Raw genomic sequence first — 20,396 nt, 5'->3', positions numbered from 1 at the left:
AAGCAACGGTTAAGCCGAACAAAATGAACAGAACACGAACTGATGTCACCCATAGAACCCTCGATAGAACCATAACCACAACTTATTTTTCTTTGTTATTTTGACAATTACATTGTTAATAGTGTTGAGGTTATGGCTCTATGGATGACGGTTTGACATTTCATTTCACCTTGGAAAAAACCTATCGCCAAAACTTCAACCAATTTCGGTGAAAATCGGGTACAATGGTTCGGCGATCCGGGCTCGTTTGAATCGTCTTTCAATTCTAAGAAATAGGTATTTTTTACTTTTCGTGTTAGTTTCCCATTTTCAGAGTGAACACGTGAAAAGTAGTAACATGTCAAGGGGTCGCGAAAACAGTTTCTTTGCGATAGCTCGAGATAGAAATGTTTCTAAAAGTTGAAATGTTGTAGGAAAATAGGTCTCTGGTAAACCTTTATTAAAAGTATAATCATCGGTAAGCGCCGCAGCCCGTTCTAGACTTTTGACTCAAAATATGGTAAACGTTTGGACATTCCTGCTGGCTTATCCATGGAAGTGTAGCTCGACTTGGCCTCTGTCGTTCCTAATATAATACACTCCAAATAAATTGTGGTGCAAGTCAAAAATGTAGTCGAAGTAAAATTTCTGACCAGTAAACCCATATTTTTCAGTGCTTTCAACTTATTTTTGGTCGTGAAACAGGAGTAAAGCGATGAAAATGTAAGGCCCAAAACGGTCCGATCCCATCATTGGCCTTGAAAATGTAGCTTTCGTCCTACTTCGTAGAAGGTGGAAAACCCACGGCAGAGTAAAAGTAAACCTGGCAGGAGCGGTTCATTATTGAAACGTCAAATGATGGACTTAATACACTGTATGAAAATGAACTCAAATGAACACTGACATAAATTGAAAAATTTAATTCGCAAAAAACATACGGCTACTAGATTATTCAGGTCCCTAGTCAAACAAGCGCTCCTGCGCGCTCCTGCCTGGGTTACTTTTACTCTGCCGTGGGAAAACCTCATTAAATTGACTTTATAAAATGAACAGAACCGTTCGCCATTCATTTGCAGTCAATAAATGATCACTCAAGTTGTACTTTGTACTTCCCAAGAGGTCACAACCGTTCCCAACTATGAAAAATGCACGTAAAATCGAATTTTTTCAAAAAAAATATTTTTTTTTCTGTGGAGATTAGTGAAGATCTTAGACCATATTTTTCCAAACACACAGATCTGTATCAGAAAAGCGTTCTACATCAATAAAAAATAGATGTTAAAAACTTACTAAGTTAATTGCGATTATTTTCCGGTTCTGAATCAGATTATCTATCGATGAACACATCATAACAGCTCTCAAAAGCACAGAAGTACCTAATACTGAAATAAAATTCTAGAATTTATGCCGCGCAGCGAGACTTTTTTTCACAAAATATGGTCCTTGAGCAAATTTTATGATAGATGCTATACAGCACTCTCATTACAATTTTTGTATGGAGGATTTGTAAAAAGTGGGGTGCACTGGGGTGGATTTATAAAAAGTGGGGTGGAACGATGTGGGACTGGGGTGGATTTTTCCTCCGAGCTTGTATGTTATAAAAGGCCCTGCATAACTGTGCATTTGCGATACCTTCAGTGTTTCTATACTTTGGTAACAGTTGGTAAAGTATTTAAATTCTGAAGGTAATGCAGATGCGCATCCCTACTTTAAGGTGATGTAGCATCATCTTGAATTTGTTTGCATCATGTTGCAGCAAAACTCTCTCCAAAACATTACGGTGGTAAAGAATTCTGTGAATATTTGCAGACCCACCTCCTCAAATGTCCTAAAACCCCTAAAATTTCAAAAAATACTCCTAAAATCTCTTAAACATAAGTTTTCTGTAGAAAAATGCTTTTTGCTAACTTTGGGCGAGACTTTGGGTGACTACAATTTTTCTGGACAGATCAATTTCCGAACCTGAAAAATCCCTTGCCTGAACCTCACTTCGGCGCACCTTTTGACTCTCGTAAAAAGTCAACGAATCCACTGTTTTTATAGCAAAAAAGACCAAACCGACTGAGCGACATTATTTCAAGAAGAATATTTTCTCGTCGAACTGTCATCGGCGGTGCTTTGTTTATTTACATTTTTTACACACTGAGAATTGTTCCACACATTTTGTAACATCCTGATAATGTTTGTGAGATAACGTCCGAAAAATGGATGACGAGGACAGTGATGATATTTACATGGAGATGGAGACTGACGATGTGGTCATTGAAGAAGTTGAAACGGAAGACTTACTGGAAAACGAGATATCGCAATTTCGGGTCGTTACACCCGACGAAGGTACCTGCGATCCAAACCTAACACGATCATCGGTTATTGCGTCTACATCATCGTACACCGCACAGCCAATTCTTCCCGAACACGAAGAGATTCTCATCAAAAAGCTCATCAACGGCGAAATCGATTTCTCCGATTACAATGCACAGATGGGCGTTCTGGACGATATGATCATTGACGAAACGGATGAAATAGTCGAAGAGGAAATCGAAGTGCCAGAAGAACCGGTGACCGCAACAGCATCCTCAAATTCGAGCAATGATTTCACCAACGAACTGTTTCAATCGCGCCGTGATGCGTTCCGTGGCAATTTGACGGGTCGCTCAGTGAACAAAGAGGGTAAAGTGACACGACGTCGGTGTATGTTACCACCGGCATTGCAGGTAAACTTTCGAATTCGCCTTTTGATTCAGAGTTTCGATTGAAGTTCACATTTGCGTTGACAGGGACTGATGGGTGAAGCGAATCTCTGTTATGCCCGCGGTCAGACTGCGTTGGCCGAAAAACTTTGCTTTGAAATCATTCGACAGGTTCCGCTGAACCATGAACCGTTCTTAACGTTGGCTCAGATACACGAAAACAATGTCGAGAAGTACATGCAATTCTCGTTGATTGCGGCCCATTTAAATCCCAGCGACATGGACCAATGGATTCGCATAGCCCAATTGGCTATCGAACAGGGTAACGATTACTGATTCTCGCAGAACGGTTTGACCAGAATTTCATTTCCCATTTTTTGTAGGAAATGTGAAGCAAGCAATCAACTGCTATGCCAAGGCCAGTAAATTCCATCCGCGGAATTTAGAGCTACGACTTCGTCGCATTGAACTGCTAGAATCAATCGGCGAAGATAAATTAGCGTTCCGATGTACGTTCAGTATGCTGTCGGTGATACCGCCCGAATCGGGAGACTTTCTGATGGAACGTGCCAAGTATGTTGCGAAAAAGTTTGTCGAGGAGAATAAAATGCAGAAGGCGCTGTCTGCACTGAACTGTGCGTACGACAAAATACCGAATCAGTTCAAATTGGAGGACCTTCACATGTACCTGGAACTGCTGATATCGACTGGATCGTACAAGACAGTGCTAGACGTTCTATGCGTTCACGCCGGTCTCAATATTGTGATCAACGAAGATGCTGCCGCTACGGATATGTACATCACCATGTGCGACATTCCCGATTCGATCAACTTGGACTTTCGGTCGAAGCTGATTGTCAGTATGGTGCATTTGCGTGCCTTCCATTTGTTCGACTACCTCTTCGATAACATCACCAAATTCATCGATGTGGAAGAGGCGGGCGACTGTTATTTGGACATCGCTGAAGCGTTAATGAAAGAGGAAAAATATCGCGAGGCGTTGAGGTTGCTGATTCCGTTGGTCAAAAGTCAAAATTATAGTTTGGCAGCGGTGTGGCTACGGCACGCAGAATGTTACCGCGTAATCAATCAAATTGACGAAGCAATCGAATCGTATCAGCAAGTGGTGAAATTGGCTCCGCAACACTTCGATGCTCGGTTGACGTTGTCGGCCCTGTTGAAGAAGCAGGGGAAATATGCAGCCGCTATGACCGTTCTGGAACAGGATCTGGAAAATGAAATCATCGATCCGTGCGTGCTGTACGAACGGTGTTTTATGCTCAAAGAAACGGGTAACATGGACCAGTACGTTGACGTCAGTTTTTTCCTGCTCTCACGGAATGCGATTAAATTACGGAACAGCGACGAGATGACCATCGCGGCATCAATTGTCAAAATGTCCAACAAAGTGGCGATGATCAAGGAGCATCGAGTGAACAACTCGGAACCGGTTGACGATACAGACGTACCGGAATTCATTAAGTCGGACAACGAACCAGCATTGGAAAACGAATGGAACTTGTTCAACGACATCATTAGCATCTGCTACGAGCAGAAGCGGTTTCTACTGATGCAGAGGATCGTTTTGACGATGCACACATCGAGGCGATTCTATGCGGCCTATTCACGGGAATTGGATTTCCTAGCTGTCCTATCGTCGATCTACACACGTGACAGTAATTTGTCGTACGTGCTTGGTAAGGAGATGTTGAACAAGCACATGGACATACCCCGTGCATGGAACCTATTCAATGTCGTGCTACAATTTTCAATTGACATCCGGTACAGTCGATATTTGCTACGACTGTTTCGGCGCGTCGAATTGCTTCATATAACACCGGCAATGATTCGAGCCAATTACTTCCTGTTGTCCGGCTCGTACAAATACGCCATCAACGATTACATGTGCATTTTCGAGAAGACCAAATCTCCACTGCTCGCACTACTCATTGCCATCACCTACTCACACTTGGGCCAACAGAAATTCATCGAGAAGAAGCATGCAATCATCGCCCATTCACTGTCTTATTCGTCGAAATATCAGGAACTGCGCGAAGATGTCGCACCGCATGAGGTCCATTACAATTTGGGACGATTGCATCATCATTTGGGCATCAATCACATCGCCGTTCATCATTACAACAAAGTGCTCGGCTACTCGTCGGAGTTGATCGACAAGAACCGGGAATATCTCGATCTGAAGAAGGAGGCCGCCTTCAATTTGCACTTAATTTATAAGAAAAGTGGAAATTTGTATTTGGCCAGGAAGTGTTTGTACGATTACATTGTTGTGTGAGCGGATGGGCTTTTGCGTTTCGTTGACCTGATGATCACATTTCACTCGTTACGGACAGACCCTTGGACTCTTCATAATTATACGGGCAATATACGCTTGCCATCTGCAAAAAGTCCAGTCGTCTTTTGGGTAAAATTTTATTCGAGTTTCTATCAAGGAACGCTCAGTAAAAGCCATGCTAAAATTTACATCCTATTTACAACAATGATCTCGACTAGTTCCAACACAGGGGTTTGCGATCAAATAAATTCCAATGCTCCAATGTCCGTTTCATCTATATTTGCAGTCATTTCTGCTGTTGAACTCTGCCAAAGCCGTAATATATCTGTCATCTTTCAGCTTATCGTCGATTCGTGACTTCGACCTGTATATGACGAATTTGTACAGCGAAAGCACCCCTTTCAATGTGATGGTTCTAGCCCTTCTGATTCCATGCATTGCTGGCAAAACGATTCCGGGAAGGTTTTTCGAGCGTTCACTGAATTTAATCCAAGCGAATTCGCCTAGTCGCCAGTCCTCATCGTCCTGAAAACGTACACAAAAAACCGAAGTCAACAATTTGCGTCTAACCGTACAGGCATGAGCGCCGCCGAAAATAAGCCGCCGATCAAGCCGCCGCCGGCCATTTTTGAGCAAGCCGCGCCGCAGCCGAGCCGGTGCCAAAAACACGGCTCAAGCCGGCTTGAAACGGCTGGAAAATGAAATAAAGATTTCGAAAGGTGAATGGGTGAAATAATTTTGAAAACCGAGATTCCTGTTGATCCTAAGCAGCTCAAGTACTTTTTGAATTTTTAGCCCCGTACGAAGTACAAAGGGGCTTATAGGATTACGATGCCGTATGTAATTGATGGAATTCGAAGCAGACGGTAAGGGCAAAGTGTTTGCCTATGTTCATAGATGACGAATCTGCAATAAAAATTTTGTCTGTCCGTCTGTCCGTCTGTCACGTCGATATCTTGAGTAAATCAAATCCGATTTCAAAATTTTTTTTTCCCTGAAAGATAGTCGAAATAGTGAGGCTAAGTTCGAAGATGGGCATATTCGGGTCGGCCCTTCGTGAGTTAGGGCCACCTAAGTGATTTAAGGTCTTTTGGTGATATTTATGGCAAAATAAACGATGGAAATGTAAATGACACGGCAAATGATAGGTATTGTCAATACCAATCCAGGAAAAAAAGTTTTTTAAAATCGGGTGAGTGGACCGTGAGTTGGGGCCTTAGAAGGGAAATGCTACTAGGGCCCTATGTGTACTTCACATATAACTCGAGTAAATTTCATCCGTTTTTCGTAATTTTTGTTTCATTTGGAAGGTAATCAAAGGTCGAATAGAATGTTGTTGAAAAAAAATAAATTTGGGTCCTTGGACTAAGGCCACTACTAGGGCCCTATGTGTATTTTACATATAACTCGAGCAAATTTCATCCGTTTTTCGTATTTTTTGTTTCATTTGGGAGGTAATCAAAGACCGAATAGAATGTAGTTGAAAAAAAATTTAAATTTGGGTCCTCGGACTGAGGCCGATACTAGGGCCCTATGTGTATTTTACATATAACTCGAGCAAATTTCATCCGTTTTTCGTAATTTTTGTTTCATTTGGGAGGTAATCAAAGGCCGAATAGAATGTAGTTGAAAAAAAAATTAAATTTGGGTCCTCGGACTGAGGCCGATACTAGGGCCCTATGTGTATTTTACATATAACTCAAGCAAATTTCATCCGTTTTTCGTAATTTTTGTTTGATTTGGAAGGTAATCGAATGCCGAATAGAATGTTGTTGAAAAAAAAAATAAATTTGGGTCCTTGGCCTAAGGCCGCTACTAGGGCCCTATGTGTATTTCACATATAACTCGAGCAAATTTCATCCGTTTTTCGTAATTTTTGTTTCATTTGGGAGGTAATCAAAGGCCGAATAGAATGTAGTTGAAAAAAAATTTAAATTTGGGTTCTCGGACTGAGGCTTTTTTTTTCGGCTAGCCGCCGCCGAGGTTTCTCCGTCGGCGCTCATGCCTGTAACCGTAGCTCTCTTTACCTCCAAGAACGATCACTCAAATGTGAGACATCCAATTGGGAGTCTATTTTACATGTTATAGTGCTACTAATGCTCGGAACGAGTTGGACTCGATCTGACCGGAATCTATTTTCGACTAGATCCTGAACTAAGTTTTTAGGTTAAACCCGAACCCGATCTGATCAAACCTACAAATTTCAGGTTCGGGTCAGGTTCGAGTCAAAATTGAAGGTAAAAGTCCGGGTTCGGGTCAAAACTGACAGTAAAGTTCGAGCCGAACCAAAAATGTTAGTTCAGACTCATGTCGAAATCACGTTCAGATCAACTTGAATTGAAAACAGTCAACCCGAAACCGATCCGAGTCTTAGGGGTCTATTGCTCCCACACTCCCTGCTAAATGTCTTACCTCGGTAGACTCTGTCTTCAAATTTCTCGTTCTTTGCAATATATTCTCGAACAATTTTCGAATTGCTTCTGTCGCCCTCTTCGACGCCGCGCGTTCTGATCTTCGTATCGTGCTTTCCAACGAAGGTTTCTTTGCCGGAGAACGACGTGAAACTGTAGCTTTATTGCTGCTTGTAACTGGCGCCTTATAGTCTGCTATTGCTGTCTTAGGGATAAACTTAGGTCCTTCACTCATTTCTTCCAGTGTATCGTCTTGTTCGTAGCCGGCCATTGATGACTGATAAGTTTCCTGTTCACTGGCATCTGTTGCTGATGATGCATTGAAGCCGTTGCAGCTAATAAACCATTTAAAAAGACAAATGAGAATTGGCGAAATCATGGAAAAGAAACGGAAGAATCTTATACATTTCACTAGTGTCTTCTTGAGAGATGTTGTCATACGATGCGTTCGACATATTATCATCATCATCATCATCATCATCAGTGATCTCTTTCTTGATACGTTTTGCTATTTGAATCAACAGTTTGTTGGTTTTTTTTAATTTCTTCGTGAGATCTTCTCTCATGAGTGTTAAATTCACAGCATATATGACTCTGGAACCAATTTCTTCATTATTCAGCCAACGGTCGATCGTTTTAATTCCTTTCTCAAGTATTTTCTTAATCTCTCTTAATTCTTCAAATTTAGACATTTTAGCACTGGGCATTTTTTTGCTTCTTTACTAGACACGACCGACACGACACAAAACCAAGAGAAGTGGACGAATAAAATTGACAAAATTGTTTTGAAACTCGAAATAATTTTCTGGAATCTTATTTCGCCTTCGGTGTTTCCCTCTTAAATAATCATTTTCGTATTTGAATTGCGTGGATATACCAAATAGTAGTTGGTAATAATGTTAGTTATTAAACAAAAATGTGAGGAGAGCACACAGCAACGGTAAAATGGCTACTAATTTCATTAGCTTGACAATCGACAAACATGTCAACCGGTTGAATGGGACCAGAGACCATAGCACTGCTACTAGCATCAGCAAAAAAATATCTGTTGGCTGACATAGGCTCTGCATTTCTTTCATACAGGCAGGAGTTTCGCTTCCTTTGTGTATGAGTCAGAGAGATGATTATTATGTCGACTGGGACGTTGTTTCGATGGATAGACGAAACATGTCTAATGATAATTGGGTTATAGTGGACCTGCTTAGGCAAAAAATCGTGCAACTTAGAAAATCGTTATAACGATGATTGTAGGTTGTTCCGTATCGATTCCTGATTCTAAATTGATGTGCGGCCATGACGGCAGCTCAATGTTTCTCTGGTGAGCGGCCGTTATGTCCCTTTTTTTCTATGATTTTTCATTCGTAAGCGAGAAGAGATATCAATCCACTCCCAAAGGATAAGTTATAGAGAAAAGTCTAAAAAAAAATTTTATGAAATTTATTTTTTGACATTTGAATCCAAAATGGCGGAAAAAAATGGTCAAAGTCGAAAAATATTTTTTTCTCAAAGGAAAATCTCTGAATTGTGGACTTTTTGGATTATAAAACTGGTCAGATCCTAAAATTTAACCATTATCATCTGGATATTCAGGATTATTGAAAGTCATCTTAACAATCCCGTAAGTTCAATCGATATCCTAAGAAACCTCAAAATTCTAGAACTGGGAAGACGGTAGACCATGTTGTATGGATGAATTTTGAGAACCAAAATACTACCATCTCATTAACAACAGAAGACCAGAAGGAAACCCAGAAAAACTTGACAAATCCTTCAAATTACTCAAATTCTGGAACTGATAGCATGGTATACCATGTAAGGTAGTGGAACTTTAGGAACTAACATAATATAACCTCAACAATCCTAAAAGTCCAGAAGGGAACCCAATAAAACCTCAGATATCCTTCATAATACTTACGTTCTAGAGCTGGGAACATATTGTGCATATGCAGTGACATAATTTTTGGAACTGACCCACTACCACCTCAACAGTTCAATAAATCCTGAAGAGAATCCAAAAAAAACTCAGAGATCCTTCCAAATCCTTAAATTCTAGAACAGGGAGCATGTTTCCGTGAAAATATGAAACTCGGTTACGTCTTGAGTTACTAAAATTTATAGAAAATACAACTTTAGGTCGATTGTCATGGAAATACGTGTGATTATTTACTCTAAATAAATAATAATTTCGATGTATTTTTACATGAAGAACAGGTGGTGACTTCACTGTAACGGACATATCTCCGGAACGAGCTGCCCGATTTCAATAAATAAAAAACGGTTTCAGCGATTTTCATTTGAGAAAAAAATATTTTTCGACTTTGACACGGCAGAGTAAAAGTAAACCTGGCAGGAGCGGTTCATTATTGAAACGTCAAATGAGGGACCTAATACACTGTATGAAAATGAACTCAAATGAACACTGACATAAGTTGAAAAATTTAATTCGCAAAAAACATAGGGCTACTAGATTATTCAGGTCCCTAGTCAAACAAACGCTCCTGCCTGGGTTACTTTTACTCTGCCGTGACTTTGACCAAGTTTTTACGCCATTTTGTATTCAAATGTAAAAAAATAAATTTCGCCAAAAAAAAATTTAGAGTTTTCTCTTTAACTTATCCGGTGGAAGTGGAATGATATCTCTTCTCGCATACGAATGAAAAATCATAGAAAAAAAGGGACCAGAGAACCATTGAGCTGCCGTCTCGGCTCCACATCAATTTAGAATCAGGAATCGATCCGAAACAACCTACAATCATCGTTATAACGATTTTCTAAGATGCACGATGTCTGCCATACGAACAGTGCTATGATGAGACTAATGAGACCAGTGAACATTGGACGATTCGTTTTAGTTATTTTCGTAACTGTTGCGTACAGCAGATATTAGGCAAGTGCGAAGTGCCTCAAAACAACCGTCCACAACAGATGCGTCTACAACTTTTCATGTAAGTAGCCGAAACCCAGAAGAAAATTTCTGCAAAATCCCCGTTTTCGGCCCCGACACATGAAACATTCTCTCAGAAACCTAAAATCTTTCTTGAAATACCTTCCTCAGCCACTTCACTAGTAGATTATTGAACAAGCTATTCCCGGTGTGTTTGGGACTATTTTGTTCTCTCAACGAATCGAACACAGAAGAATGACATGAATGCAACAGTGATTTCTATGTGTAAATATCTGAGCCTAACTTTAGGCGGAGATATAATTAGCTCCAGAAGAAACCCTAAAGGCTTGCTAACCTATAGGCATGGTTCGGAATTAACTATGGTTACGCACACAAATGTCCTACTCCTACTAGTGTATATTAAAGTTGTGACTAATAGTGTACCTAGAGCTAGACTTGTTGAGATGGTGTATGGCTGTATCGGGAGATAGAAAATGTATAGTGTTTGCTGTCGAAGAGGGTCCACTAAGTATACCTCAACCTCATACATGAAAAGTTCTTAAGAGTCAATTCGCCAAAACTTCGAACAGCTTATAAGGAATTGGGATTCAAGCCGACGGCGATCCAAACGAGCTATGGCTCAAATGAATCGTCGTTCAATTCTGATAATATCGTGGAACAACTTTTTTTCCATAAAAAATTTTGTTGGGCTATTCTCACTTCAGCTCGATTTACTATTTTCAAAAAATTGATAAGGTAACATTTTGGAATTTTGATTCAATTTGGCAGTTTGGCCTCTACAAAAAAGATCTATGGCTCATCTTCTGACTGTATCACGATAGTTTTACTGACTATTATCTCGTAAAACTATAATTAATAAAATTCGCTCGTAAAAACATTATTTGGGGAACTTTAAAGTTCGAAGATTTTCCAAAATGTGATCGGTTGAGATACATTGTGAAAAATCAACTCCATTTCTATCTGGGACGGTGAGTATGGTCGAGTGGGGTGTCAATGGATAGGGTGAGAAGTAAGCTACAAAACTCCGGGTTAGAGCTTCCTGCTACTAGCTTTCCCAACCGCTCAGAGCCCTTTAAAAATTTCGGTTTTTTCGAGGCTTTTCACTTGTTGTGGCGGCTGGGTGGGTCGAACATCGGCATTTGTTGGTCAATAATATTCAGCTCATCGACCTTCATAAACGTACACAATTTGACATTATAGATCAGTGTCAAATAGCGGTTTCTTCTCTCAAAAAGTGTCAAATGAGTTGTCAATTTCACAAAGCTAACCTCAAAAGATGTTTCGTTCACAGAGCCGCCCCTTGAAATGTATGAAAATTTGTGTGGCATCTCACCATCCAATACGTTTTTTGTTCGATTTGAGGTTAGCTTTGTGAAAATGACAACTTATTTGACAGCTCAAACGACATTGACAATGATCTATTCACATCTCGCATGTTCGAGTAATTGATAAAAAACGATTTTCGCGACCACTTCAGAGAAAATTTTTCTAAGGGCCATGACAGCCCAACAAAAAATTTTCGGGAAAAAAGTTTTTCCACGATATTATCAGAATTGAACGACGATTCATTTGAGTCATAGCTCATTTCGATCGCTGTCGGCTTGAATCCCGACTGTTCGAAGTTTTGGCGAATGGACTCTTAACAGATGCTAATTTGTCTCAGTTATAGCATTTGGCATTGTGGGAATAGACATGTATTGCCGGGAACAAGTGAATTTATCGTTGACAGCATAGATGACTGATAAAATCACGGCAGAGTAAAATAAACCAGGCAGGAGCGGTGGGAGCGGTTCATTTTCGAAACGTCAAATAAGGGACCTAATACACTGTACGAAAATGAACTCAAATGAACACTGACATAAATTGAAAAAATTTATTCGCAAAAAATATAGGGCTACTAGATTATTCAGGTCCCTAGTCAAATCAGCGCTCCTGCCTGGTTAACTTTACTCTGTCGTGATAAAATCAATTTTTTTCTTTCCACTAATCCATTTATTAAAATCTTTTCAGAAACGGCAAGCGTAGCCGCAACAAAGTCATTAAATCTGTTACTTCATTTCTTTTATCCAAGGGCTTGATACCACTTCAACCAAAGCACCTAGCAGGGTAATAGAGGTTTTTACACGTCAAATAGATTAGTATTTTGATACCAATAATACCATTAGTAGCTTTAATGGTGGCTGCTAATGGTATTATTGGTATCAAAATACTAATCTATTTGACGTGTAAAAACCTCTATTACCCTGCTAGGTGCTTTGCTTCAACATACAATCTGTTTTCTGTTGTCAACACAAAGTTCGTACAAAGTTAGGTTTCATCATTCCGTTTCGGATTGAAACCCGGAAGGATGTTAACAATTTCCTCGTCAGCCAAACCCAAACGAACGACCTGGTTTTTCGAACACCATTCGTACTCGTGCGGCCAAATATTCTCCTCGATGAGTCGCATCATAGTGCTGTCGAAATAAACGTGTATCGAAGTGGCATTAGTCATGTTCGAGCGAATTTTATAGAGCTGCACAAAGTCAATCGTGAACTGATTGTATCCGTCATTTTCATTCCAATTCACGTAGTCATTTTCGTACAAATAGAGAATCTTCAATCTGTACAAATGTTCAACGAACGCCATCAAATCGCCGAAATAAATGTCCTCACATTGCACCAGATAAATCTCTTCCAGGCGTGTGAGTTGATTCGAAAGAATTTTGAAAAAATCCTCAAATAATCGAAGCGGCGCAATTAGCTTCAGTATCTTCAAATTTGTCAACCGCATCATCGAATTGCACAGAGTCACATTCAGACAAATGTCGGACGCACCAAAGCATTCGAGACTATTCTTATTCGCCAGATCATTTACAAACGATTCAATTGAAATTTCGTCCGTATTGAATTCCAATCGTTTCAGATGTTTCAGTCGCAATAACGATTCCAGGTCAGATGAGAATGTCTGCGAAAATGTGTCCAATTCAATGCACAATTCTTCAATGGTGCTGATCGATTCAACGAATATTGGCAAAAGGAATGTCGGAGCTGGTGACACACGATTCAGATATTTGAATCGTTTGATGTTTCGTTTGTTTTGAAAGAAATTGATCAACACTTCCGGTTCGAGGTCGCTCTGGTAGTCGTTCTGAATGAATAGACTTTCGAGGGGAGCGTTCTCATTGACCAGAAGATAGTGTTGGTCGGATCTGTTGAGAAAGCCACAATTTCGTTGAACCAAGGTAGTGACGTTCTGGCAATGGCTGAGTAATTCGTCGACATTCCCGCAACATCGAACCATTTCGATTTTGTTCAGATTTTTGAGTACTCTGAAAAGAGAGAGAGAAAGTTGCAAATGACCCAATAGGATAGACACCTCAGGATGACTGTCCGAGTTAAAGGTCTATCATTTCACTAATTTTGCATTCGTACCCATACTGTGTGGAACGGAATCCAGACAAGTACACGCTATGCAAACGTAATATTTTCAATTTATCACTACAAAGGCGTCCGATTAATTCACCAATGTACGTACTGTCGTCCACCCTATCACACTGCTCATTTAAATCATTCATATCACTGTAACGGCGCGGTGAATCGATGACCAAATTTCGAACGAAACGTCCGACGTTCTCTAATATGTCGCGTAATTTACAACCATCAGTGCCTTCAATTACAACCTCTCGCTCTTTCACTTCATAAACAGTGTGAAAGTAATAATTCGTCAACTGGTGCAATCTTTGATTCGTCCGTTTCAATGCACACAGATCTTCGGCCGATAAATATTTGAATATTTCCAACAGACAATCGTCATTTAAGTCGTTGAATGCAGTGAGAGTTTTCATCGTTTCTTATTAAAAATGAAAATGAAAATTCCTTTTCTTCACAATGCGCAGCGTATAAATAGGAAAATTATGTTGCCAGAAAGTCACGATCGGAACTGAATATAACAACAGTGATTGGAACGTTATGAGATCGTACGGTTTCGTCGACATGCGCACATATTATTTTACGATCTTGTTATACTGGACCGTTCTACAACGTTTATGGGAGTTAATATTCACGGCTGTGTGCGTGTAAGAAAATCGTGGAAAACTTTCATCAACTGAAATCGGTATTAAAGGCACAAGTACCTTGAATATAATATCGCTTTCAAATTTCACATTTTCTTCATTTACTCACTGCATCCCAGGGAGAGGGAAATGAGTTTTAACGCTCATCTCGGGAGCTTAGTATGAAAAATACCTGAAGTAATTGTATTTTGCCTTGTGTGGCTCGGGCTGCATGTCATCGTATGTCTTTCACATCCACAATATCAACGAGAATGCGAAAAAAATTCGTAGAAAATGTAAATATATATAAAAAACAGTCAAAATACCCTTAAAGGGTAAATGTAACGCAAGTCCTTTATCTTACTTACAAAATAACTGATATCGCTGAGGGTCGTACGCAAAATTTTTATCCACAAAAAATTTACCCAAATAATTTGTGAAAGAAAATTGGAACATCTCACTTATATCGAAAATAACCCAAATCCATCAAAAAATCCGATGGAAGTTAGGTAGTGCCAGAGGAATGACCTGTCATCCCAAAATTTAGGAACCAACCTTGGAACACCTCACTCATGTCGAAAATAACCCAAATCCATCAAAAAATCCGATGGAAGTTAGGTAGTGCCAGAGGAATCATCTGTCATCCCAAAATTGGGAACCAACCTTGGAACACCTCACTCATGTCCAAAATAACCCAAATCCATCAAAAAATCCGATGGAAGTTAGGAAGTGCCAGAGGAATCATCTGTCATCCCAAAATTTAGGAACCAACCTTGAAACACCTCACTCATGTCGAAAATAACCCAAATCCATCAAAAAGTCCGATGGAAGTTAGGAAGTGCCAGAGGAATCATCTGTCATCTCAAAATTTAAGAACCAACCTTGGAACACATCACTCATGTCGAAAATAACCCAAATCTGTCGAAAAATCCGATGAAAGTTAGGAAGTGCCAGAGGAATCATCTGTCATCCCAAAATTTGGGAACCAACCTTGGAACACCTCACTCATGTGCAAAATAACCCAAATCCATCAAAAAATCCGATGGAAGTTAGGAAGTGCCAGAGGAAACATCTGTCATCTCAAAATTTAGGAACCAACCTTGGAACACCTCACTCATGTCGAAAATAACCTAAATCCATCAAAAAGTCCGATGGAAGTTAGGAAGTGCCAGAGGAATCATCTGTCATCTCAAAATTTAAGAACCAACCTTGGAACACCTCACTCATGTCGAAAATAACCCAAATCTGTCGAAAAATCCGATGAAAGTTAGGAAGTGCCAGAGGAATCATCTGTCATCCCAAAGTTTGGGAACCAACCTTGGAACACCTCACTAATGTCGAAAATAACCCAAATCAATCAAAAAATCCGATGGAAGTTAGGAAGTGCCAGAGGAAACATCTGTCATCTCAAAATTTAGGAACAAACCTTGGAACACCTAACTCATGTCGAAAATAACCCAAATCTGTCGAAAAATCCGATGGAAGTTAGGAAGTGCCAGAGGAATCATCTGTCATCCCAAAATTTGGGAACCAACCTTGGAACACCTCACTCATGTGCAAAATAACCCAAATCCATCAAAAAATCCGATGGAAGTTAGGAAGTGCCAGAGGAATCATCTGTCATCCCAAAATTTAGGAACCAACCTTGAAACACCTCACTCATGTCGAAAATAACCTAAATCCATCAAAAAGTCCGATGGAAGTTAGGAAGTGCCAGAGGAATCATCTGTCATCTCAAAATTTAAGAACCAACCTTGGAACACCTCACTCATGTCGAAAATAACCCAAATCTGTCGAAAAATCCGATGAAAGTTAGGAAGTGCCAGAGGAATCATCTGTCATCCCAAAGTTTGGGAACCAACCTTGGAACACCTCACTCATGTCGAAAATAACCCAAATCTGTCGAAAAATCCGATAAAAGTTTGTAAGTGCCAGAGGAATCATCTGTCATCCCAAAAATTGGGAACCAACCTTGAAACACCTCACTCATGTCGAAAATAACCCAAATCCATCAAAAAGTCCGATGGAAGTTAGGAAGTGCCAGAGGAATGACCTGTCATCCCAAAATTTAGGAAACAACCTTGGAACACCTCACTCATGTCGAAAATAACCCAAATCTGTCGAAAAATCCGATGGAAGTTAGGAAGTGCCAGAGGAATCATCTGTCACTCCAAAATTTGGGAACCAACCTTGGAACACCTCACTCATGTCGAAAATAACCCAAATCTGTCGAAAAATCCGATGGAAGTTAGGAAGTGCCAGAGGAATCATCTGTCATCCCAAAATTTGGGAACCAACCTTGGAACACCTCACTCATGTGCAAAATAACCCAAATCCATCAAAAAATCCGATGGAAGTTAGGAAGTGCCAGAGGAATCATCTGTCATCCCAAAATTTAGGAACCAACCTTGAAACACCTCACTCATGTCGAAAATAACCTAAATCCATCAAAAAGTCCGATGGAAGTTAGGAAGTGCCAGAGGAATCATCTGTCATCTCAAAATTTAGGAACCAACCTTGGAACACCTCACTCATGTCGAAAATAACCCAAATCTGTCGAAAAATCCGATGGAAGTTAGGAAGTGCCAGAGGAATCATCTGTCATCCCAAAATTTGGGAACCAACCTTGGAACACCTCACTCATTTCGAAAATAATTAAAATCCATCAAAGAAACCGATGGAGTTGCTGGATCCACTTTTCCATAGGAACTAACTAATTAACGTAGGCGATTTCAGTTATCTGAAAAAATGAAATTTTGCTTATTATCATAAAAACATCAATATTTCGAAGTTCAATATCTCGGCCAATTTTGAAGCAGCAGTAACGTGTGATAGCTCGTTGAAATTTTTTGTTAAACTATTTTTGGTAGTGGACTCAGAGATGAGCCGGTTATCCGAAAAGCCGGAATATTCCGGTTTGGTTTGAACCGAACCAAAAACTCCAGTTCGGTTTAAACCAAACCGAATATTCCGGTTCGGTTCAAACCGAACCGAAAACTCCGGTTTTCCCGTAAAACAATATGAAATTAACCCAGGCTCGTCAAAATTGATTGATTTGAATATAAACTCACTGAAAATAAGTAAACGGAGCAATTGTATGCGAATTGTCTTGAAATCAGAAAATATCTCTAAATGATTTCTCAGCTTTTACATGAAGTACTTTTTGTTGAGTGTAAACCATACTTAAGTGTACCCTTAAACTCTCTCATCTCTGGCCCTTTTCATTTACTTATCACTAGCCCTACACTGAATCAACAAGTCGACATCCGAATATATATATTAATAACTTGACATTGGATGCATGTTTTGCTATAATGGTGTTCGGAATAACATATTAATCTCTATTATGCCACTAAGTGGTCGTCAGTAACGTATGCTTCAAGGTAACGCGTCTAAAACATCGCACAAAGATAAACAAAAAAGATAAATTTAACTTTTTGAAATTTTAAAATATTTTTTTTTTCTTTTCCTTTTCACATATGGCATCAGACATAATCGTCCCACCAGTGAAATAACTGTTTATGAAATTGAAAATCCAACGAAAATTCAGTATTTCAGTTCCACGCGAACCGTTCGACTGTGTAGTGACGGCGTTTAGTTTCCAGTGATAGTTTTAGTGATTTTAGTGCGAGCAATCGTCGAAAGGATAAAAATCTAACGAGGAAGTAAATCGACCGCCACAATGGTTTACGATTTTGAAGTCTATCGTCCATCAAATTATTCACGATTGTATTCGTATTATTACCCGGTATGCTAATCAATTCCATCGACGAGACCATTTTGAATGAATGAATTTTCTAACTTTTTTTCTGTTACGTAAAAGAAAACAATCGAAATTCTTTAGATGCTTGGTCAATTGTGTCTCGAATTTAATTTTGTTTTTCTTAAATTCCGTGACATTTTATGTGACTCGTTGTGTAAGTTTTCTTTTATTGCCTTCATATCCGTCGCCAATATTCTTGGAATTTTTTTCGACCTTCGCTTTTCAAACATAACGCTAATGAATGAAAAAGGATGTAGACACTTCGCCAATGATAAAATACTTCAGTTTCAGATGAATTCGTCTTTGGTGACGTAATATGGAGGTTCAATGAAACTATAACTGAGAAGTAAATAGTGTTACACAACATAAAGCCACAGTCCAGTTTTAGCTTTCTGGATTGAGGACCGAACTCTTTTGTTTGAAATTTAAACTAATGAAGTAAAAGATTTTGCATAAAATCTTGGTCAGAATGCTTTGTTCAGAAAAGGAATGAGTTTATCGTGGTGGAAAAATGAATTGAGTGAGACCTCGTTCTGTCTTCCAGTAATAAAGGTTCTGACTATCCTCCAAAGTACAAAGATGGGTGCGAGCGATGAACGACGAAAATTTGTAAGAACTACTTCGTTCATAGAAAAAAAGTCAAGCCCTTCAGTCACCGCTCGAATACCCACAGGGTATTTTCGTTGTTCGCCTATGTTCTACAAACATCTGACTTAACCAAATTTATCTGGACCGAATAAGGCTCGGAACGGGTCGGGTTCGGTCAGACCGGAACCCGAACTTGATTTAACCCGAACCTGAAAAATTATTTCCAGTTCAACCCGAACTTGACCCGAACTTGAATTTTCGATTTCGGGTTTAACCCGAACCCGACCTGAACCCGAAATTGTTCAACCCGAATTTGACCTGAACCTGAATTTTCAATTTCGAGTTCGACCCGAACCTGAACTGAACCCGAAATTTTAAATTTAATCAGGTCGGGTTCGGGTAACCCGAAATTTGTGACTTTTTTTAGTGTAATAAACGCTCAAAATTTCGGGTTACCCGAACCCGACCTGATTAAATTTAAAATTTCGGGTTCAGTTCAGGTTCGGGTCGAACTCGAAATTGAAAATTCAGGTTCAGGTCAAATTCGGGTTGAACAATTTCGGGTTCAGGTCAGGTTCGGGTTAAACCCGAAATCGAAAATTCAAGTTCGGGTCAAGTTCGGGTTGAACCCGAAATAATTTTTCAGGTTCGGGTCATAAATCCGGTTCAGGTCAGACCTGAACTAAAACAGGTCAACCCGAACCCGTTCCGAGCCTTAGGACCGAATGCAATCGCTAACTTAACATTTTCCTCATTTTCCTCACACAGACAACTACCAGCTACTATAGTTCGTACGAAAGACCGTCGAACGTCTCAAGATACTATGTAAGTGCTACAAAAAAATGATTTCCGAGTTTCCAGTCAAAAATAACCTGATTATCCAATAGAAACCATACTGGTCCTACAATCCATACAGTTCTTATTCTTATCGCACCGCGTCGAGTTATGGATATCGTCCATCATACAGATATGAATATTCGTACGGTCTTCCCTACCACTACACTTACAGAGACGTGAGTTTAAAAAATTCCATTTTTTTAAGAAAAAAAAATATTTTTATTTGCCATTCTGGTAGGTAAATCCAAAATTGCCATCACTTGCGGCAATCATGGCTAACGATGATATCGAACGTGCCAAGCGGTCAATTCGTGCCAAATCGCTCGAACTGGATACTTACAATTTCGGTCGTTCTAGCAGTGTATCGCGCTTCGTGCGTGAAACAAGTTTGGAACCGAGCTACAGATATTAGGTTTGTAGTTCGCCGGGAAAGCCACCTTTGCTACATCTGGTGCATATTTGTTTTTTGGTGAGTTTAATCACGTGAATATCGGCTATTTGTTGATTCAAACTGTTTTACGTAGATCGCCAAATCACCGAACCTTTGATCGATGCCTACAGGATTTCTCTTTCGAAAATGGAACTATTTTGTAAACTCAATTTTATTTCGACGCCAGTGCAACTCAAATATAGAAATTTCATGCTACAAACAGTGTCAGTAGTTTTATTAGACATCAGCGGAAATTAATGGGAAGATTTTTTTGATTAATTACCATGTCGAGAATCCAAAAGTTAGTAAGACTTGAGCAGAAAAAAAAAGTTGGCACCGAAAATCTCCTCCAAACCGAACTATAATTTAACATTTTTACGATTCGGCTAATAAGTTGATCTGCCTGATTTTATAATTCAAACGGACTTCAATTTAATGACGCACTCGCCACCTCCGTAAAGCAA

At 39.6% G+C, this 20,396-nt stretch overlaps 4 protein-coding genes and 1 long non-coding RNA gene across 6 annotated transcripts; 3 read left to right on the top strand and 2 right to left on the bottom strand.

Moving 5' to 3' along the window:
* Positions 1 to 2,054: 2,054 nt before the first annotated feature.
* Positions 2,055 to 4,970, top strand: LOC119082739 (general transcription factor 3C polypeptide 3). The gene is made up of 3 exons (XM_037192319.1): positions 2,055 to 2,693; positions 2,757 to 2,991; positions 3,053 to 4,970. The coding sequence occupies exons 1-3, from the start codon at positions 2,184 to 2,186 to the stop codon at positions 4,963 to 4,965; spliced, it is 2,658 nt and encodes an 885-aa protein (XP_037048214.1). The 5' UTR covers positions 2,055 to 2,183; the 3' UTR covers positions 4,966 to 4,970.
* A 114-nt stretch (positions 4,971 to 5,084) lies between these two features.
* Positions 5,085 to 8,367, bottom strand: LOC119082740. 2 transcript variants are annotated; one of them, XM_037192321.1, is made up of 4 exons: positions 7,782 to 8,367; positions 7,608 to 7,711; positions 7,378 to 7,574; positions 5,085 to 5,490 (listed from the first exon to the last, which is right to left on the bottom strand). In XM_037192321.1, the coding sequence occupies exons 1-4, from the start codon at positions 8,081 to 8,083 to the stop codon at positions 5,236 to 5,238; spliced, it is 858 nt and encodes a 285-aa protein (XP_037048216.1). In that variant the 5' UTR covers positions 8,084 to 8,367; the 3' UTR covers positions 5,085 to 5,235. The 2 variants fall into 2 exon arrangements, with proteins under 2 accessions (XP_037048216.1, XP_037048215.1); XM_037192320.1 differs by having other exon boundaries at positions 7,378 to 7,711; positions 7,782 to 8,366.
* A 4,140-nt stretch (positions 8,368 to 12,507) lies between these two features.
* On the bottom strand, positions 12,508 to 14,202 carry LOC119082737. Its single transcript, XM_037192318.1, has 2 exons — positions 13,695 to 14,202; positions 12,508 to 13,591 (listed from the first exon to the last, which is right to left on the bottom strand). The coding sequence occupies exons 1-2, from the start codon at positions 14,105 to 14,107 to the stop codon at positions 12,589 to 12,591; spliced, it is 1,416 nt and encodes a 471-aa protein (XP_037048213.1). The 5' UTR covers positions 14,108 to 14,202; the 3' UTR covers positions 12,508 to 12,588.
* Positions 14,203 to 17,189: 2,987 nt separating this feature from the next.
* Positions 17,190 to 17,407, top strand: LOC119082736. Its single transcript, XR_005088704.1, has 2 exons — positions 17,190 to 17,229; positions 17,260 to 17,407. It is a non-coding gene; the product is annotated as an uncharacterized LOC119082736 (long non-coding RNA).
* A 444-nt stretch (positions 17,408 to 17,851) lies between these two features.
* Positions 17,852 to 20,155, top strand: LOC119082727. The gene is made up of 5 exons (XM_037192313.1): positions 17,852 to 18,062; positions 19,434 to 19,490; positions 19,553 to 19,678; positions 19,741 to 19,969; positions 20,026 to 20,155. Exons 1-4 carry the CDS (start codon positions 17,997 to 17,999, stop codon positions 19,912 to 19,914), a joined length of 423 nt encoding a protein of 140 aa, XP_037048208.1. The 5' UTR covers positions 17,852 to 17,996; the 3' UTR covers positions 19,915 to 19,969; positions 20,026 to 20,155.
* The last annotated feature ends 241 nt before the right edge of the window (positions 20,156 to 20,396 follow it).

The sequence above is a fragment of the Bradysia coprophila genome, unplaced genomic scaffold, assembly GCF_014529535.1.
Source record: "Bradysia coprophila strain Holo2 unplaced genomic scaffold, BU_Bcop_v1 contig_476, whole genome shotgun sequence".
NCBI classification, from domain to species: domain Eukaryota; kingdom Metazoa; phylum Arthropoda; class Insecta; order Diptera; family Sciaridae; genus Bradysia; species Bradysia coprophila.
The sequence above is the reverse complement of the archived record's forward strand: the minus strand, read 5'-3'. Positions and strand labels throughout refer to the sequence as shown.